Here is a 20,343-nt window from a genome sequence, read left to right as displayed (position 1 = left end):
CATTTGACAACATCGCAAGCAAGTAGCTAGTGAGATGGATCATCGGAGCTAAGCCATATATAGAGAGAGACATGTTGACCGCATATTACTTCCTGCAACCTTATTATTCAATAATCCAAACAACATGAGGATACATACCAATCAATAAGGAATATATGTGAGAGATGAAAAGCTTGAAGCTACTTGTTAATTAACAACTAATTAAGCAAGCAGCTAGCGAGAAAGAGCAACACAAAAGTTTCATTTCCCGGAGAATCTAGAGCGCATCAGGCGCTGACCATTATAAACAAAACGATATCATGCATTAAGCTAATTAAGCATCCTTGTTAGTCATTAGGTCCTATCTTGTTGTTTCTGTAATCACCATTATAAACAAGTCGATTAATGTACGAAAGTCATGACTCCAATAGAATCAAGCTATAAGAGTCCAATAGAAGAGAACAAAGAAAGAGCTTCTTGCTTAGACAAGGTCACGTCCCTCTATCACGTGACCACAACCCATGTTGACGCCGACGAATATGGTCCTCCAGTCCTTGCTTGCTTAGTTGCTTCTCGATCGTCTCTGGCTTAATTCACAGATATTATAGAATTTGAATCAAGAACTCGTATACGTGGGACTCCACGCGCGAGGGACAGACAGATGAGTCCGGTTTTTGGTTTGGCCAAGGAATACTATTTACTTGCGACATGGAGAGGGAATATTGGGGACGACGATCGAACACTGTGGATCGGACAAATACTAGCCGTTCAAACTCTCTTACCTCGTTTCCCGGCCACGCGCTCTCTCCCGGCACGCACTGTTCCTCCACCAGGTGATGCAAGTTTGAAGCCAGCGCGTGGGATCAAGACTCGACTGATTGCAGACGGCAACGTCGGAGTCAGAGTCAGAGTCAGAGTTGCATATTGCATGTGGCTCTGCGACCCTGGTGTCGCCGGACAGCACAGCCACTCTGACATGACCCAGCAACTTCATTCCTCTAATCTATCACTACGCCTTCAGCCTTGTATTCTATCATATATGTGCTTCGATTCATTTCGTTCATACATATATATTCGATCTCCGTTCGTGCCATTTCCTTATTTCTAACGACACCATAATTCAATCTTCAACTCAGTTCTAATCTAAATTAATCCCAGCTAAGGTCGACTGAGCTTTCTTAATTAGCTGATATCTGCATCAGGGTTCGCACGTGTACAGCTCAATTATGATTGTATTCCCCAGCAGGTCACCGGCCAGTGACTAAATATAGAGGTATAGAAAGCACACTTGCATGCCCTGCCCTAGCTAGATCAGCTAGCTAGCTGGCTTCAGTTCATATACAGTCGGTTTAATTTGTTAAGTTAATTAGGACAGAAACTAATTAAGGAATTTATAAGAAGTTCTTCATTACAACTCAAATGTATATATGCATCATAATGTAGTTATTTTGATCTTGAACGATGTTTCTGGAGGTTAGATGTTCTACAATGGAAGCTGCAGATCGATGTAGTTCATGCCATGTCCTGCAACTGAAGTAAATGAATAGGGTTAGCTAGCTAGGTCATGCCTGCCAGTCAATATCTATCATGAAGAAAAAATGGAAATATTCTTATGTAGGAGAAAATAAAAACAAAAGGTATATCTTGTTATATATAAAAAAAGAACATATTTGAATAATATCTGGTAGAAATTAACAAGAGTAGAGGGTATTTAAATCAAATGGGTCGCAATCGATCCATGAAATTAAAATGCGATGGATGCGATTCCGATATTCCATTGAACAGTGGCCCTTTTGTTTTCTCGAATTCCAACCATTCCTCTCTGCAGAAACCTCCATTATATCCTATTGCCACTTCCTTTTCACTCCCTCTTCCTCTCTCTTTCTCTCTCTCTTTAGTCTCTTAGCTACTCGATCTCTCTACCATAAAAACCAGAACGGGCCCTTTCTCTCTCTCTGAGTCTCTGTCTGTGACTGTGTGTTGTGTGTATGGACTCTCAATCTCAACTCTCTACCACTACTGATCTGCAGCTACCGCTCGATCTTCTTAAATACACTGTTCCTCATTTTCAATAACTTTTCCATCAACCTAGCTTGTTCCCAAAAGGACTGAGTGTTACTTCCTCATTTCTGGAATTCTCTCTCTGATCGAGTACTACCTGCGCGCACCAGCTTTCTATGTTTTTAGATTTTAAATAGATCTTCCTATCTAGCTAGTACTACTTTTTATAAAAGCCTATATCTCCGGCCCTGCATCCATCACTTTCTCAAACTCAGTGCAGTGCAAATCATAAGCCACTCATCACCATATAATCACTACAGTTCATCCTCATGATGTACCTGAGCTCAAACTCAAACCCTATAATGAGAAGTACTTCTTCACCCTTGCCTGATCTCTCTTTACAGATCAGCCCACCGTCAGATCACTACGAGATTGCTTTATCAAGAAAAGCACTTAACGGTGATCGGAGCTCAACCACCGACTCCGCTAGCAGTGGGAGTGATTTGAGTCATGAAAATGTTCTCTACCACTTAGATCAGAGGACTAGTTATAATCCCGCTGCCGCTGAGCCCGGGCCAAATTTGAGTTTAGGTCTTGAAATGAAGGATATAATTAGTAACAGTACTAGTTCAACACCTCTACCGCCCAGAAACTTCAATCACCATCATCATCACCATCCTCAAATCTACGGTCGAGAGTTCAAAAGAAGCGCCAGAACTGTCGGGAATGTGAAAAGAAGCGTCAGAGCTCCGAGGATGCGGTGGACTACAACACTTCATGCCCATTTCGTACATGCAGTTCAGCTTCTCGGTGGCCATGAAAGTAAGATACACATATATACAAGCTAGCTAGACGTCTTTATTTGTTTCATAGAGATTAGCTATATAGTTGCATTTCTAATTAGTTGGTTACCATTTCTCTTGGGAAATGAAATCAAAATGCAGGAGCAACGCCAAAATCGGTGTTAGAGTTGATGAATGTGAAGGATCTAACTCTCGCTCACGTGAAGAGTCATTTGCAGGTGGGCTAGCTTATACTGTGCTCAATCTTGTTTGCTTTGAATAAAAACATAAGAGTCATATAGCTGATGACATTGGTTCTCTTAATTTCTAATTTTGAGGATTATGTTTCAAAAAATATTCTGCATTTAACATATAAATGTTATTGGAATGATTCATTTGTAGTGGGGGGTAAACAACAAGTGATGTAAGGACAAAATGGCATCTAGAGGGAGTAATCTTAGCAATGTGGACCGTTTTTTCTCATGATTTTTCTTTTTGTTTGGGTTTTGATATCATGCAGATGTATAGAACAGTGAAGAGCACTGACCACAAAGGAACAGGTAAATAATGGACTGGAATTTGTAAAATATTCCTAGCTATCTCTGATTTCATATTTGCATGATCGATCTCTATCTCAAATCTTCAAAATTCAGGCCCCATTTTCTTTTATCTTCCATTATTCTCTTTGTTTCGGAGCCTGGGCGATCTCAGTGGGACAGAGAACTCTATTATCATCATTTTGACCCAGCTAGACTAAAACAAAACAATATGCCTGGTTGACACTGAGATTATTATTAACTGTTATTGGACCTAGCTCCTTCCTTCGATCAGTACTCACTACTACACTCAGTAGAATCCATGTGAAGTGAATTATTTTTGGATGGTGTCTGGAAAGACCATCCAGCAAGACCAATTAATGGCTAGCTGATCGATCTATCTACATTATTTACTCTGGTCGCAGGTCATGAAGGACAGCTGATGGATATGGGTTTGGACCAAAATCCAGGAAATAATAATGTTCAAGTAAATGGATCAGCACTACCCTGTGATTCTGAGAAGGCTATTGATTCACCTTCAACTCTGCTTCTGCAAAATCCCAGCATCAGGTAGCTAATTCATTTTTATGTTAATGATCTAAACGCGCATCTTCACCTGATCGTATTCTTTGGCTCTGCAAAATGGATAGATAATAAATATATGCAGACATACATGCACGAATATTGGCATGTTTATGCCTGGCTTGGAGAAAATGAATTAAAGACCCTTTTATGATCTTTAATTCCCCTGATCGATCTGTAAATATAGTTTTGGTCCAATTAGTCCAACACGGTGTCTGTCGTTGTTACTAGTGTAGAGTATTTATTTCTGGAGGCATCTCGAAGCTCATTGATTTTGATGAAGTTACTTAGTTAATTGATTTGCTAGGTTTTGTAATTTCATACTGGCATGAAACGCTAATACGTCAAGGGTATTAGGTTACAAGCTAGCTAAGCTAGTTCCATTCAAATATGATCATGCATCCCAATGTGCCCTAAAAGTCTAGGGATTTTGACTACAAATCTCAATACATATTGTATGTGTAATCAAACGGCTATTGTTGGTTGGTAGAGATCGAGTCGATCATAAAGGAAAGCAACAAACTACAACAACTTTGATAGATCTAGGATAGATAGCTTGGCTACTGTCTAATAATGTCTTGGCCTCAGATTGATGGATTTGTTGACTCCAATTATGTATGGCAGTACGTGAGCAATAATGTCTTGCCTCAAAGGACTGCAATGTGTGTGTGTGTGTGTACACACACGTACTGCATAATATATAAACCAGAAGAGAGTATATATATGTGTTTGGTTTTATTTGGACGATTTGATGCATTATTCAAGTTCTGATCACTAGCCTGATAACTAATTTTGATCAGAGGATCATGGCATTCTACAAGGAAGACAAATGGCAGCTGCAAACCAAGTCCTGGAGATTTTTTGACATGTTCTGATTCCCCATCCTCAATTGGTACCAAGGTATTTACATATACTTCCTCATCAAAACCTACCAGCAAAACCCTTTTAAATTTTGTACAAATTATTAGTGTGTTATGGTGAATGATATAGTTTACTTGAAACTTGATTAGGTGGATGAAGAGGATTCGGGTTCAGGCCGCCAGTTGGATTGTAGCTCCTTGTCATCTTCGGATCATATGTATCTTAACCTAGAGTTCACGCTTGGAAGGCCAAGTGGCGAATGGTCTATGCTCAACACCCTCAACCTTCAAATGACTTGATTAATTACCCTTTTATCTAGTTTTCTAGCCAGCTAGCTTTAGCTAATCCTCGCGAAGTTTTAAATCATGTAGTGTCCATTAATTAAACTTAACTATAAGTAATATATGTCTCCACTTTTTGATCGACCGACATCTGTACGTTATTGTTGTCTTCATCTTCGTTTGCATTACATCTCCGATTTGACAACGGAAGAGGGGGAATTTGACATGAAAGTTTTGATGTAACCAAATATGTCTCACAAGATGGAGATCGATGATTGATCTCTCGAGTAATCACCAACAGAGAATCCGAACAATTATTGAATTTAGATATTCAGTATTTGAATTGTACGTCCAGCACCTACAAAGAAATTTTATTCTAATATATGAAACTTTATCACCATTTTATATATGCAAGATTTTCTCAAATCTTGACAGAACATGAAAGTAGAGGTTCTCACAAGTTCGAAACATTTTGCGAATTTGAGAACCGTAAAATTACGCAGATGATAACTCTATTTATTATAAATTGATGGATATGTTTTGTGTTTCCGAAAGTGACAGATCGGCATGATTCGTGCTTGGACTTGACTTAAAAGCAACTAACCTTCAGTTTATATGGAATCAGGAGCATAGTTAATTTAGTTAAATAGTAATATTGGGAATTCTAATAAGGAAAAACAATGTCATTGCCATCAGCTTTAAACTATATAGAGTTCGCATCGACCTTTACACTATGGCTTGAAATTTGGTATGCTTCATGCAAGGTAACCAACTCAATACTGACCTAGTGAACTCCTATATAAACCGTTGTACGTGCGTTCCTTGTGATATTACCATACCCTTTTGATTAATCATGGATCTTTCTTTCCAGTTAATCACTCTCATTGCTGTGTTTCTTGCTTCTATAATCTATCTAGTTATTGCATTGCTTCGAGGTTCCAAGCACCACGAGGCTCCGGAACCTAAGGGCGCATGGCCACTCATCGGCCACCTCCACCTTCTAGGTGGCGAAGATCAGCTTCTCTACCGCACATTAGGTGCAATGGCCGACAAATACGGCCCAGCTTTCAACATCAGTCTCGGCAGCCGCCGTGCTTTCGTAGTGAGCAGTTGGGAAGTAGCCAAAGACTGCTTCACCACAAACGACAAGGCGCTCGCCTCACGTCCGACCACGGTGGCAGGGGCTACAACTACGCCGTGTTTGGCTTCGCACCTTACAGCACCTTTTGGCGTGAGATGAGAAAGATTGCAACACTCGAACTCCTCTCGAACGGTCGTCTTGAGATGCTCAAACACGTCCGGATTTCTGAAGTAGATATGGGGATACGAGAGTTTCATGGTTTATGGGTCGAAAAAGGGTCATGCACTCCTGTGCTCGTGGAAATGAAGCATTGGTTGGAGGAGTTGACACTCAATGTGGTGGTGAGGATGGTGGCGGGAAAGCGTTACTTTGGCTCGTCGGCAGCTGCGTGTGACGAGGAGGAGGCGGGGCTGTGCCAGAAAGCAATCAGTCAGTTTTTTCATCTGATTGGGATCTTCGTACGTGGTTTCGGATGCGCTGCCGTATTTGTGGTGGTTGGATTTGCAGGGACATGAGAAGGCTATGAAGAAGACCGCCAAGGACTTGGATCAAATACTTGGTGGGTCCGTGGGTGGCTGGAGGAGCATCGCCGGAGAAGACTAAAATCTAATAACGGTGATCATCTCAAGGCCAAAGGTGCGGAGGGGGAGGAGGACTTCATTGATGTCATGCTGTCTCTTCAGGAACAAGGGCAACTCTCCAATTTTCAACATGATTCAGATACCAGTATCAAGTCTACCTGTCTGGTATGGTTCAAAATTTCAAACCTTCAAACTAACACTAGCATTATGGTTACAGCTTCTCCATTGGGCTTTTAGGTCAAGACTTGGAGCATAATGGATCTACTACAGTTCATGGCCCATTAAGGATAATGTTTTTTTTTTTTATTCGTAACAGGCAATTATCGATCTTAGGTGGCAGTGACAAGACAGCAGAAACTCTGACCTGGGTAATCTCGTTAGAGAAATTCTTAGGTGCAACAGCCGCACCACCTGACACATGTGCACCCAACCATGCATATTTTGTACACGTGTTTTTTTTTTTTTTTTTTTTTTTTCTACACCTGCCTTCTTCTTCTTCCTCCTCCTTTCTCCGATGAATCTTCTAGCTTCTTCCTTTCTCCGGCGAAGCTTCTTCTTCCTTCCTTTTCGACGCCGCCGAAGGTCCCTGCGGCTTCTCCGAAGGTCATATAACCCCTGCAGCTTCTCCAGCATGGCGGAGAGCATGGACCAACCCGTGCAAATCACGCAGAGGAAGGAAGAAGAAGAATAGAGAGGAAGGAAGGAAGAAGAAGAGGAAGGAAGGAAGAAGAAGAGTTGTGAAAAAACTTCGCCGAAGAAGAGAGAGGAAAGAAGGAGAAGAGCTGACCCGAAAAAAGAAAAAAAAAAAAAAAAAAACGTGTCGCTATGCGACCGGTGGGTCGCACAAAACACGTGATGCGGTGTAAAATTTTCTCATCTCGTTACTTTGAACAACTGCCACGTCTTAAGGAAGGCACAAGAAGAGCTAGACCTCCACGTTGGCACGGACCGGCTAGTTGATGAATCAGACATCAAGAACCTTGTCTATCTTCAAGCCATTATCAAGGAAACACTGCGGCTTTACCCAGCTGGGCCTCTCTTAGGACTGCGAGAAGCTCTGGAGGATTGCACCGTCGCCGGATACCACGTGCCAGCTGGTAACCGGCTGGTCGTAAACGTCTGGAATAAGAGGATCGATCAATATATTGCATGTGTGGAAGAATCGTCTGAGAGCACAATAAATAGATGTCGAATCAATGTTATTCATTACATGACTACAACTATACTGTACAGTTATATAGCAAAGAAAAATCAATTGTGATGGCATGGCTTCAGTGAGGTTTAAGAAGATCAATATATAGGTACAGATCAGAGTCTTCAACAAAACGTCTCTTTTGGTTTGAATTTTTCTACACGGAAGTACTAGTCCTATTCTTGCTCTGCTTTGTATATCATCATTACGTGTATGGATTGGTCTGAAAGAAGAAAATGCCAAAGTATCGATCTTTGATAAAATTATCGTTTTCTCAAAAGAGGTTTTACCTAGCCCACACGCAGGGGCGGACGCAGGTAGGGGCGAGCGGGGGCCACTGCCCCCGTTCAGTTTTCAACAACTGGCGTCTGTGTATTAAGATATTAGGGATGTGTATTTAAAATTTTTCGAGTCTTTTTTGCCCCTTAAGTATTCAGTCCTTAACCCCATGTTTCCTTATCCAACTTTTCCGTATCCAACTAGTACATATATATACCTTTTTATATTGTATATACATATAATAACAATTGATATAATAGTAGGATGAGAATTGGATCACGTCTAATCACACTCTCTCCTGTTATAAAGGGCCTTTCTTTACATCCTCTGTTTTTATTCTCTTCGTCAGTTCGCTGTTCGTCTGTCCGTCCCCAAAACCCTTTATAACAATCGGTGATGCCTTTTTCTTCTCAGTTTACTACTTTATTTTTTAGATTGATGACTTGCTGATTAAACAAATTTACAATTGCAGGTTGTGAGAGATGGAGAGATATTTTAAACGAGCATCAGGTGAATTATCTTCAACTCATGTACAGAATGAAAGATCAAAACAGAGTCGTGTCGAGATTAACTTGGGTGAGCTTCCTTCTGATCCTGGATTAAGGATGAAAATTTCAGATTATCATCATGATGTTAGGGATAAAATTCGAAGAGAGTATATGTTAAGAGGTCCTTGTCAGCCTTCAAATCATGTGTTTGTTCAAACACAACGTGGAGCGGGGAAACAAAGTTTCTGTGTAGACTGGTTTGATGAATTTTCAAATTGGTTAGAATATAGCATATCTAAAGATGCTGCATTTTGTTTATGTTGCTATTTGTTCAAGCCAAATGTTGGTGAGCAAGGAGGAGGTGATTGTTTCAGTGGTATTGGCTTCCGAAATTTCAAGAAGAAAGACAGATTGTATGATCATATAGGGAAGACGCACAATAGTGTCCACAATCAAGCAGTGCGAAAATGTGAAGATTTGATGAATGAAAACTAGCATATTAGGAACGTTATCAATCATAATGCACATCAATCTCGAGCAGATTATCAAATTCGACTAGAAGCATCAGTTGATTGCATTCGCTTTCTCCTAAGACAAGGCCTTGCCTTTCGTGGTCATGACGAATCAGAGAACTCAAGCAATCAAGGTAACTTTCTTGAGCTTTTACAGTTTCTTGCTGATCATAATGATGAAGTAAGAGCAGTTGCATTGAAGAATGCTCCTGAAAATCTTAAATTGACATCTCCTAGGGTTCAAAAGGACATAGTGAATGCTGCTGCTGTTGAAACTACAAATGTTATTATTAAAGATATTGGTGATGCCTTTTTCTCTATTCTAGTTGATGAGTCCAGAGATGTATCTGTAAAGGAGCAGATGACTATTATTTTTCGTTATGTGGATAAAAATGGCTGTGTGATTGAATCCTTCATAGGCATTGAATATGTTAAGAGTACCACTGCTATGTCACTTAAGAAAGCTATAGATGCACTATTTTCTAAACATGGATTAAGCATCACTAGGCTACGTGGTCAAGGTTATGATGGCGCGAGTAATATGAGTGGAGAATTTAATGGTTTGAAGACACTTATTTTGAAGGAGAACTCGAGTGTTTTTTATGTTCATTGTTTTACACATCAGCTTCAATTAGCTCTTGTCGGTGTTGCTAAAAAGCATGATATTGTTGGTGCATTCTTTACATCAGTGGCTAGTGTTGTAAATATTGTTGGGGCATCTTCTAAACGCCGGGACATTCTTCGAGCAAAGCAATCTATCAAGGTCATTGAGGCACTTCAAATTGGAGAACTTACAAGTGGACAAGGACTCAATCAAGAAACTGAAATCAAGCGTTCATGTGACACGCGTTGGAGCTCACACTATGGTACTCTTGTAAACTTTATTGTCATGTTTTCTTCTATCACTGATGTGCTAGATGAAATATCATCTACAAAGTGAGTTCTGATCAGAAGCATGAAGCATATATTTCTTTGAAGTTGCTACAATCATTTGATTTCATATTCAGTTTGCATTTGATGAGAATTATACTTGGAATCACTCATGAGTTGTCTCAAGCTCTACAAAAATATGATCAAGACATAGTGAACGCCATGGATTTAGTGAAAGTGTGCAAGAGAAAATTGCAGACCATGAGGGAGAATGGATGGGTTTCTTTGTTGGAAGAAGTTGTTCTCTTTTGTGGAAAAGAGAATATCAGTGTTCCAAACATGGATGCTCAATACGTATGTCCAGGAAAATCAAGGCGTAGAGCTCCAGAAATGACAAATATGTATTACTATCGCTTTGACTTCTTTTGTGCTGTTATAGATTTCCAACTTCAAGAGCTAGACAACCGATTCAATGAGGCTAGTACTGAACTTCTCCTTTGTTTGGCATGTCTCAGTCCTAATTACTCATTTGCAGCCTATAACAAGCAAAGTTTGATGCGCCTTGTTGAGCTTTATCCTCAAGATTTTTCTGCATCAGAGTTGCTATTTCTAGAGATTCAATTAGAGACATATATTGATGATATGCGGTCTAATGACAAGTTTCAAGAATTGCAAGGGATTGCTGATCTTACAAAGAAATTAGTTGAGACAAGAAAGCACAAGACATATCCTTATGTTTATCTGCTGATCACTTTGGCGCTTGTACTTCCTGTTGCAACGGCGTCTGTTGAAAGAGCTTTCTCTGCCATGAATATCATAAAGAATCGAATTCGCAATCGAATGGGAGACCAATGGATGAATGACAGCTTAGCTGTATATCTTGAGAAAGATATATTCATTTCCATAGACAATGAGTCTATTATTCAGCGATTTCAAAATATGGCACCTCGTAGAGGACAATTATAGATGTGGAAGCACTTTGCTTTCTAGGTATGTGCTCTTTTTTATACTTCTTGCTAGCTCTCTGTTTTGTTTAACCTTTTGTGCCATGGAAGATTGTTTTTCCAAGTTAAAGAGCTGAGCATGATAATATTTAATCCATGTATGAGATATATTTGAATTATACTTCAATGCACTTTACATCTCCTATATATTCAGAAGTTCTGTTCTTTTCTTCTTTTTAATTTGGTTACATGAACTTGGAAGTTGGAAGTTGAACTCTGTTTCCCTATGTTCTTCTGCTTTGTTGTATGCTATTGTTGATTTGGTGAAAATTTGTTCATAGCTGAGTTAGATAGAACTTGCCCCCATTGAGATATTTTCCTGCGTCCGCCACTGTAATAGAGATATATAAGACCAGTCACCAGATCAAGGAATACAGTGATGTGAGAAGGATAAAAGCTCAGGCGGCTACTATGTTGAGTTTCAACTTAGTCGATAACTGCCTCATCCCTTAATGGAAAGGCCATTTGTCATTTTAAAACTAAGAGCATCTCCAGACATTTTTGATAACTAATCACTAAAACAGTTCTTATTTGACATAGTCAGCAGTCTCCAACCGAATAGTCATTTACATGTGGAAATGGCATTGAGAGAGTCCATGTCAAATTTGACATTGTTGAAAGGAAATGCCATTTTTTTTACTCTCTAGCTCTCTCCTAAGTATTTTTACTTCTTTACAAGTTTAAATGATTGTTTAATGTATGGTAATTGTTCAAAATTTGACATCTCTATTGGAGATGAGATTAGCCAAATTAGGAAATATTATTTTTGCCTTGTCACATGTCAAATTTTGAATTTGACCAAAAAATATTGGCATATCCATTGAAGATGGTCTAATGCATCCTTTGAAAAAGAAAATAAAATAAATTTAGCTGGCCACGTTTGTGGACAGGAGTCACATGACCAAATTAGTTCTTGGTTTTTTGTTGCACTAGCTAGTATATGAAGCGCATGAAGATGTTTAGTACGTTGAATCTAATTGATTCGTTAAGGTTCGTAATGTAGGCAGGCCCGGTCCTGGGCAAGATGGAGCAGGCCTGGGTCTAGGGCCTCAAAATTTGGGGGCTCAAATTTTTTATTTTTTATATAGCCCTGTAAAAAGAAGAAGAGTAGAAGACATGAGCGTATCTTACTCTCTTTATTTTCACTCTCGCACAAGTTTAGGGTTAAGAAGAGTGCGTCTCTGAGCCTCTCTTCTTCTACTCAAGTACTCAGAAGAAATCGAAGAAAAAAAAGAAGGGAGCTGCAAACCTTTGAAGAATGGAAAACACCAACCTCTAAAGCAAAAAAGGTATGTTCTTTTACCCTTTCATTTTTATTCTTTAAAGCTATTTCTTTTCTATTTTAAAGAAATTACGATTTTCTCTTCATCCTTACTGGCTTAGTACGATAATCCTTTATCTATTTTATTTTTTGATTTGATTATTTGAACATTGAATATGAATATATGATAATACTGAATTTGAAGCTACACATAATCACATCCTCTTTGAATTGTTTGTATATGTTTGGACTTATGATATAAAGATATTGAAAAACACACTCTTTTATATTGTGGTACAAATTTTTTTTGTAATATATTGAGTTTCTATTTTTTTATTATTTTTTATCGAGCATTTGTTTGGGGGCCTCAAATATATTCTCACCTTGAGCGTTTATGGACACAGAGTCGGCCCTAATTGTAGGGTTCGGCTGCTATACACATTTATATGACATATATCAAACCGTAAACCGTCCAATCATTTAACAATTTAAAATTCAAGATGATTAGACGGCGCATGGCTTGATATATGTTATACATATATGTATAGTAAAAAAGTCCCGTATTGTATACCAGTATATTAAACGCATGAAGATGACTGGAGACTGGAGTGGGTACTGTCATAACCCTTTTCTATGTCTGTCCGTCTCATATTATCCGAGAGGGCCAACTCATATTGGAAACCATCTGAATCGTTTAATTTATAGCGGGAATAAGGGATCACGGGGCCGGTTTACCTATGCCGGGTTTCCAACTTTCCATGCATTATATAATCACACCCATGTTGCCATTGTCTGTGAAGGGTTTACTCAATTACTTGTGAAGAACAGAGTACGTACCCATATATATCAATCTTCTGGCAAACAGAAGAAAAGGCTAGAGCTATCCGATTAATGGATTCTCTCACTTTCCTAGTAAATTTCATCACGCCTGCGATATCGTTTGCAGTAGTCATCTTTTATATTTATACGTCATGTTTTGGTGTTGAAAATAACCAAAATATGCTTACCAAACATGTGGCCTTGTTAACAGTCATCATAACCACTAAGGTCTGCTCCTTCCAGGGCATAAATCAATGCATCCATGAAGTCACCGGGCTCTTTTATATCATCTTCTTCCTCTCTGAGTTCTCTCTTTCGCTTATGCTCTTCTAGCCAGTCCTCAAGAATGGCATCCATTTCTTTTGCAGTTTTCTTCATCTCCTTCTCATGTCCACCTAAATCCAACCACCGAATATAAGGAATCGAATCACCCATTGTAAACAGCCCTACAAAGTAAATGAACTTCCTCATGGGCTCACGGCAGTATGGATGTGACCCGCTTCTTTCTTCTCATCATCATTGGCCGCAAAAGAATATCGCTTCCCGGAGATCATTCTAAGAATCACATTTAAACTCGAGTCCCCCAACAATTCTTTCAACTCCACCAACACTACGCGGTCACCATCCGAGTTGCCCTCCTTTTTCATAAGATCACTGCTATTCCAAGTTGTGTACAATTGGTTCAAGAAGGTGCGCACTTCGCTTACTCGAATGTGTGCAAGAATCTGAAGCCGGCGGTTGGAGAGCAACTACAACTGCAAGATCGCAATCTTACGAACTTCCCGCCAATATGGCCCTGCGGATTCAAACCCAAACATGGCATTGTTGTAGCCCATGATTTCTACAGCTGTCAACTTTGGGCGTGTTTCTACATAATCCTGGAGACTTATGTTAAATCATGGTGGAACATGAACAATAGACAATCATGAGCAAGCGATACAAGGGCATATAGTGGTTCACCATGCCATCGGAGGACATGGCTACGCCCACTTAAGAATCAACTATCATGACCAGTAGGCCTTTGGTGTTACAAGAGCTCTCTAAGATGGAGTGATTGACATCATCCTTTCTACATATGGGAAGCCTTCCTTTTATAGTTAAGGAAGGTTTCCTCACATATTATGTTTCCGATGTGGGACTAACTACACATATATCTTCTTATGGTGCCTTCTTGTGGAGCTTGGGAGAACACCTTCCCGATGTGGTACCGATAATCTTTCACCATGACGAGGTAGCCCGGATATTAGCCTACCAAAAGACAGTCTATGAGGTCGTTGCTTATGCTTGCGGTATATATCCCAACAACATATCCCCTCAACTCCCGAGTAAGAGGACCATCTTACTTGGAGAGTTACAAATAAATTGTATGCCGCCAAGCATAAGTAACGACATACACCCCCTGTCCCCCCAACTCTCTAAGGAAGAAGGTTCTTTTACTCGGAATTATTTCCCTCTCCCCCGTTCTCACGATTTTCTTCTCTCTTTTTAAAGGGAGTGACGAGATTCACTATGTCCCCCAAGTCTTGCTCTCGATCGAATGCCAATCTCTAGGTCGAATGCCACTCTTGGTCAAATGCCTATCTCTCAGTGGAATGTCTATCTCTCGGTCGAATGCCACTCTCGCTCGAATGCCAATCTCTCGGTGGTTTCTCAGTCTAATCATGAAGACTTAGACTTTCATATCCTGATTGTGTTTCCAATCCAATCGTGAAGACTTGGAGCTCCCTTCGCAATGTCCGGGAGGCAAAATAATATGTAAACATAGAATATGTACAATTTTCTCATGGACTGCCTTTGAAGAAAGCTAACAGGTGCGCTCAATAGGAGGTACGGTAGAATGGACTTTCGATCACTGGAGTCTCAGGCATTCTGCTCCTCAGGTCACTGGAGTCCCTAATGTCTTGACATAATCACATCATTAACTAAATGACCTTAATATTGACCAATCATAAATTCATCGATCAATCATAACTGTTACTCCCACCATGATTTTCATTTCTTATTGGGTGTGCCCTAATTACTCTGGGCACCCATAAACTGTTATGACACCAACCCCACAATACCAATGCTGATCCAATACTCAATTCACCACCCTAACCAAGATCATATTTACAGTAATCAAACTCATAAAACACTCCATCTTTTGGATGCTTACTACTTCACACACATTTAATCAAACATGTCCATACGGCCATTTCAAGGCCTCACATACAACTTTAGAATCATACCACAAATAGGTCGCATATCATATAAGCAACCAAAAACCATATCAAAGCCCTCACGTACATAAAAACTAATTTCTTAAGAACCAAAACCAGCTGCTAGAGAAACTGATTCAAAACTAAGTTTCTATTTCAGCTTGTGTTAAAAACAGTGTGCAAGATGCTGTCTTTGACTTCAATTTCTACCCACTCAACTCCAACCAAAATTACTGACCCAAGCCTATTTTAAAGATGGCATTACAGGCTTTAAATACATAGCTTAAGTTTTGAAAACAAAGCCCTGGATAGAAAGTTACGGTCTTGCAAAGTTGGAACAAAATCTGAAAATCCAGAAAACTCAGTTTTGCTGAGTCTGCTACTGATTTTGGCAAGCTATTTGTCACTCCAAAAGATAACCAAAACCAGTGAAATTTAACACACACAATGATGGATATATGAGCTTTACAAAGTTATTTTCAGATTTCAAAACAAAGGCCTGAGCTGAAAGATATCATGCCTCAAAGTAGGCAAGAAAATCAGCTTTTCTGCAGAATTCTGGAAATTTACACCAAGAATAAGACTTGGTTTTTGGAAGCTTTAATTTGACTTTTGAAGTAACAAAACAAGTTCTAAAGCTTCAGAACAGAAAGAAACAGACTTCCAGAACACGAAATCATCTTAAACATAACAAACAAGGAATCAAAAAGACCCAAAATTTACTCTGGACACCCAAACTCAAGAACAAGGTTCTTGAGCAGCAACCTAAAACGATTCTATCACCCTACCACATCACAGCAAAACAACAAAGTTCTTCCAACCCTCAATACCAAATTTAACAGACTCGAATAACCAAATCTAACCCATCCACTCCCGAGTACCAATACTCACTCTTTCCTACCCACATTTCTTAACTCAGTACTTCCCCAATTTACTTGCATGCCTTTACATGATTCCTTCATCTTTTTACCATGACAACCCAAATAGGGAAATTTCAGCATATATACTAAACAATACTACTCATAATATGCAAAAGCAAGCAACTTTCTTCTTCTTCCCTCTCCAATACTAAACAGCTAATTATACATGCAAACCAAATCTACCAACTACCATAGTGTTAAACACCAACACTGGCAAATCAAAGCAGAAAGATCAACATAAACATTCCCAAACCACAAAATTTGCAGGGTTCTGAGTCCATAGCTTGAGACCCCCCAAAAGCAAAACCATGAACAAAGCTAAGGCGGTTTCACAAATTGACCAATGACTTTCACAAATTGCTTCTATGGAAGAGAGAGATGCATACTGCCCAATTTGGTATAAACTATCATTGATAAACAGTCGGACATAAACATGAAGGCTTGCATAAACACACTACCCCACTCGCATATGAATCACCAAATTCCTCCACAGTAATCCAAAATCAATTAATCATCGATAGTTTAAAGAGGTGGAGCAAGAGGACTTAGCTTGTTTGGTTGGTATGCCAGCCGAGAAATAACTTTGTGAATCATGAAAGGACCAGAAGATGATTCCAGAGGCCATGCCAGCCATCCCGGATATCCTTCTTTTTTTTCTCTTTTCTTTAGAACTCGATGTGTTGTGGCCCCGAGTGCTTCTCTTTTGATTTGCACATCATATATCCCGCATAGGGAGGCTGTATGGCCAATGATTGATGAAGGCAGCGGGATCACTTTTTGATTTCGGATCTGGAAGTGCTCATCACCTCATGATCGGCATGCGTACCAGATGTTTAATTGATCGAGACTGATCCTTGTCCATCGATCGGTGATGTCGATTTAATCGAGCCTGATCCCAACTCGTACGAGAACTCTCTCTTGATGAGCTCCACCATCCCGGAACTCGCTTTCAGCCCGCCCGGAGCATACTCATCGTATTTCTGCCAACGACATAATTCCGGAGGATACCGGCGCCGAGCAGAGCTATTGGCGAGATCGAACGAACCGGAGTCACCGGGAGAGGAGTCACGGGATTCATTGAACACAAAACTCCCTTGATTGATTGATCTCGCGCGGGATGGCTGGATCCGATGACTTGACCCGATGACTGTTGGAACTGGCAGGGCACTTGCTGGGCTTGGGATGACCCGGTGGACCTATATCTCTCCTGGACCTATCATGAGTGGACTGCCTCTTGACTATTTGTAACTCTTCCCATAAATGGCGTCAAATGTTTCTGCATAATCCCGGTGACTTATGTTGAATCATGGTGGAATATAAACAATAGACAATCATGAGCAAGAGACACAAGGACATATAGTGGTTCACTATGCCATCGGAGGACATGGTTACGTCCATTTAAGAATCAACTATCATGACAAATAGGCTTTTAGTGTTACAAGAACTCTCCAAGATGGAGTGATTGGCATCATCCTTTCTACATATGGGAAGCCTTCCTTTTATAGTTAAGGAATGTCCTCTCACATATTATGTTTCCGATGTGGGACTAACTACACATATATCTTCTTATGGTGCCTTCTTGTGAAGCTTGGGAGAGCACCTTCCCAATGTGGTACCTATAATCTTTCACCATGGTGAGGTAGTCTGGATATCAGTCTACCGGAAGACAGTCTACGAGGTCGTTGCTTATGCTTGCGGTATATATACCAACAACAGGACGTGAGGATGCGGCTATGTCATTGATAGTAAAGCACTCCTTGGCTACTTGACTGCTGCTCACCACCAAAGTTGGATGCACCCCAAGCTTTATAGTGAAAAGGGGTCCATACTTTTAGCCATGGCTCCCAATGCTTTGTGGGGAGGCGACGTTCCTCCAAACAGGTGAAGATGACCGATTAAAGGCCATGCACCCCCTGCTTCGGGTACTAATTTACCCTCTGCAGCTCTCCACCACCTTGTCGTAGATATATATCTAGCTTGCTAGCTCTCCCTGTAAGTTATTCAATGTTGTATATTTTTGCAGAATTTGATTGCAGCAGGTAGCGATTCAATGTATGTTACGTTGACTTGGGCAATATCACTATTGTTGAACCATCCTCATGTGTTGGAAAAAGCTCAAGAGGAACTGGACACAGAAGTAGGAAGTGAAAGAACCGTCGCCGAGTCAGATTTAAGCAAGTTGGTCTATCTCCAAGCCATCGTGAAGGAGACGTTGCGTTTATACCCTGCAGCATCATTAGCAGCACCACATGAGTTCAATGAAGACTGCACCATAGCTGGCTACCATGTTCCCAAGGGCACGCGGTTTTCATGCGAACTCGATCTATATTGTAACAACAAGCCTTTCAGCGATTCTATGGAATAAGAGGATCGATGTGTGGAAGAATCATGTAAGATCGAGCACAATAAATAGATGTCGAATCAATGTTGTTCATTGCATGACTACAACTATACTGTACAGTTATATAGCAAAGAAAAATCAATTGTGATGGCATGGCTTCAGTGAGGTTTAAGAAGATAGATATATAGGTACAGATCAGAGTCTTCAACAAAACGTCTCTTTTGGTTTGAATTTTTCTACAAGTACTAGTCCTATTCTTCCTTTGCTTAATTTGTATTTCATCATTACGTGTATTGATTAGTCTGAAAGAAGAAAATGCCAAAGCATCGATCTTGATGAAATTATCTTTTTCTCAAAAGAAACTGTACCTAGCCCACACTTATCTCTTTCTGTTCCCATAGTCATCAAAACAAAGTTAAACAACAATATACCTTTGGACGCACTCTCCCCCGATAATGCATACCCGGGTTATATATAATTTCTCAGTGTAAGTCATCATTCTCGGCGCCCTAATTTGATGTGATTATTAGCTTATTATTCCACTATCGAAAGAACAATTGCGACAGGTTAAAGTAAGATTTTTCCTGTCCATGAAGAGATTAGTGTTTGTGCGTGATCTATAAAAAGGCTTATATATATAGTTTGCAAAGCACTACCCTTTAGTGACTTACATTCACTGGCTAGGTAGCCACAATGGAATCGATTTTAGCTGTTCCATACCTACATACCGGAGCCACAACCGGGCTCTTGCTTGCTATATTTGTGTTTTCCTTCTTTAGTGTCACTAAGAGGTACAGAGCCAACAGGAGTCCCCAACCCCCTCAAGTCTCAGGTGGATGGCCGCTGCTAGGCCATCTACACCTCCTTGGAGGATCCAAGCAGCTTCCCCATATAACCTTGGGAGCCCTGACTCACAAGTATGGACCGATCTTCACAATCAATATTGGCATCCACTCCACTCTTGTGTTAAGTACTTGGGAAGCTGCTAAGGAATGTTTCACCATCAACGACTCGGTTGTTTCCTCCCGTCCAGCTACTCTAGTTGCCAAACACTTGGGCTACAACTATGCCATGTTCGGTTTCAGCCCCTACAGTCCATACTGGCGTGAAATACGTAAGTTGATATCCCTAGAGCTACTCTCAAACAGAAGGCTCGAGCTACTCAAACATGTTCGAGTATCCGAAGTAGAGATGAGTTTGAAACAGTTATACAAGCAATGGAGGCAAAGAAAAGACATAATCAGCACAAGCACTGGCCAAGTTCCGGTGGAGATGAAGCAGTGGTTTGGGGATTTGACACTGAACGTGGTTCTGAGGATGATTGCTGGAAAAAGATACTTCAATGTCGCTGATGGTAATTTGAGCGACGAAAAAGAGGCACGACGGTGCCAAAAGGCCATGAGGGATTTCTTCCATTTGGCGGGACTTTTTGTGTTGGGGGATGCAGTTCCATGGCTTAAGTGGTGGGATTTAGGTGGCCAGCAGAAGGCTATGAAATACACTGCAAAGGAACTCGACCTTATAGTCATGAAGTGGTTAGAGGAGCACAAGCATAGACGAACAACCTTGGGGAAGACTAAAGGCGGCGACCAAGATTTCATGGATGTTATGCTTTCAGTCCTTGATGGATCTCACGTTGCAGGCTTTGATGCTGATACCGTCGTGAAGGCAACATGTGTGGTATGTATCATAACCTATGCATATATGTGTCGTTTAGAATCTCTATATATATATATATATATATATATATATATATATATATATATATACTACCT

At 40.2% G+C, this 20,343-nt stretch overlaps 2 protein-coding genes and 1 pseudogene across 3 annotated transcripts in view; all 3 read left to right on the top strand.

Moving 5' to 3' along the window:
• Positions 1 to 1,719: 1,719 nt before the first annotated feature.
• On the top strand, positions 1,720 to 5,081 carry LOC101314537 (probable transcription factor KAN4-like). The gene is made up of 6 exons (XM_004291881.1): positions 1,720 to 2,802; positions 2,925 to 3,001; positions 3,283 to 3,322; positions 3,724 to 3,868; positions 4,681 to 4,780; positions 4,891 to 5,081. The coding sequence occupies exons 1-6, from the start codon at positions 2,310 to 2,312 to the stop codon at positions 5,038 to 5,040; spliced, it is 1,005 nt and encodes a 334-aa protein (XP_004291929.1). The 5' UTR covers positions 1,720 to 2,309; the 3' UTR covers positions 5,041 to 5,081.
• Positions 5,082 to 5,670: 589 nt separating this feature from the next.
• LOC101314918 lies at positions 5,671 to 18,922 on the top strand (annotated as a pseudogene). The gene is made up of 6 exons (XR_184170.1): positions 5,671 to 6,854; positions 7,001 to 7,064; positions 7,568 to 7,801; positions 9,313 to 10,091; positions 10,163 to 10,974; positions 18,225 to 18,922. The product of XR_184170.1 is annotated as an uncharacterized LOC101314918 (transcript).
• Positions 18,923 to 18,979: 57 nt separating this feature from the next.
• The window catches only part of LOC101314249 (cytochrome P450 82A4-like), a 3,048-nt gene continuing 1,684 nt past the window's right edge, over positions 18,980 to 20,343 (top strand). Inside the window, exon 1 of the mRNA XM_004291880.1 lies at positions 18,980 to 20,248. Coding sequence (XP_004291928.1) covers positions 19,262 to 20,248 — 987 coding nt within the window. The 5' untranslated portion in view covers positions 18,980 to 19,261. The remainder of the gene's footprint in view (positions 20,249 to 20,343) is intronic.

The sequence above is a fragment of the Fragaria vesca genome, linkage group LG2, assembly GCF_000184155.1.
Source record: "Fragaria vesca subsp. vesca linkage group LG2, FraVesHawaii_1.0, whole genome shotgun sequence".
Taxonomy (NCBI): Eukaryota; Viridiplantae; Streptophyta; class Magnoliopsida; order Rosales; family Rosaceae; genus Fragaria; species Fragaria vesca.
The sequence above is the reverse complement of the archived record's forward strand: the minus strand, read 5'-3'. Positions and strand labels throughout refer to the sequence as shown.

Excerpts from the sequence above, each read along its gene's own strand:
- LOC101314537 (XM_004291881.1), top strand. The coding sequence starts at position 2,310 with ATGATGTACCTGAGCTCAAACTCAAACCCTATAATGAGAAGTACTTCT. Across the intron at positions 2,803-2,924 it reads GCTTCTCGGTGGCCATGAAA|GAGCAACGCCAAAATCGGTG; the intron begins GTAAGATACACA and ends ATCAAAATGCAG. Across the intron at positions 3,002-3,282 it reads ACGTGAAGAGTCATTTGCAG|ATGTATAGAACAGTGAAGAG; the intron begins GTGGGCTAGCTT and ends GATATCATGCAG.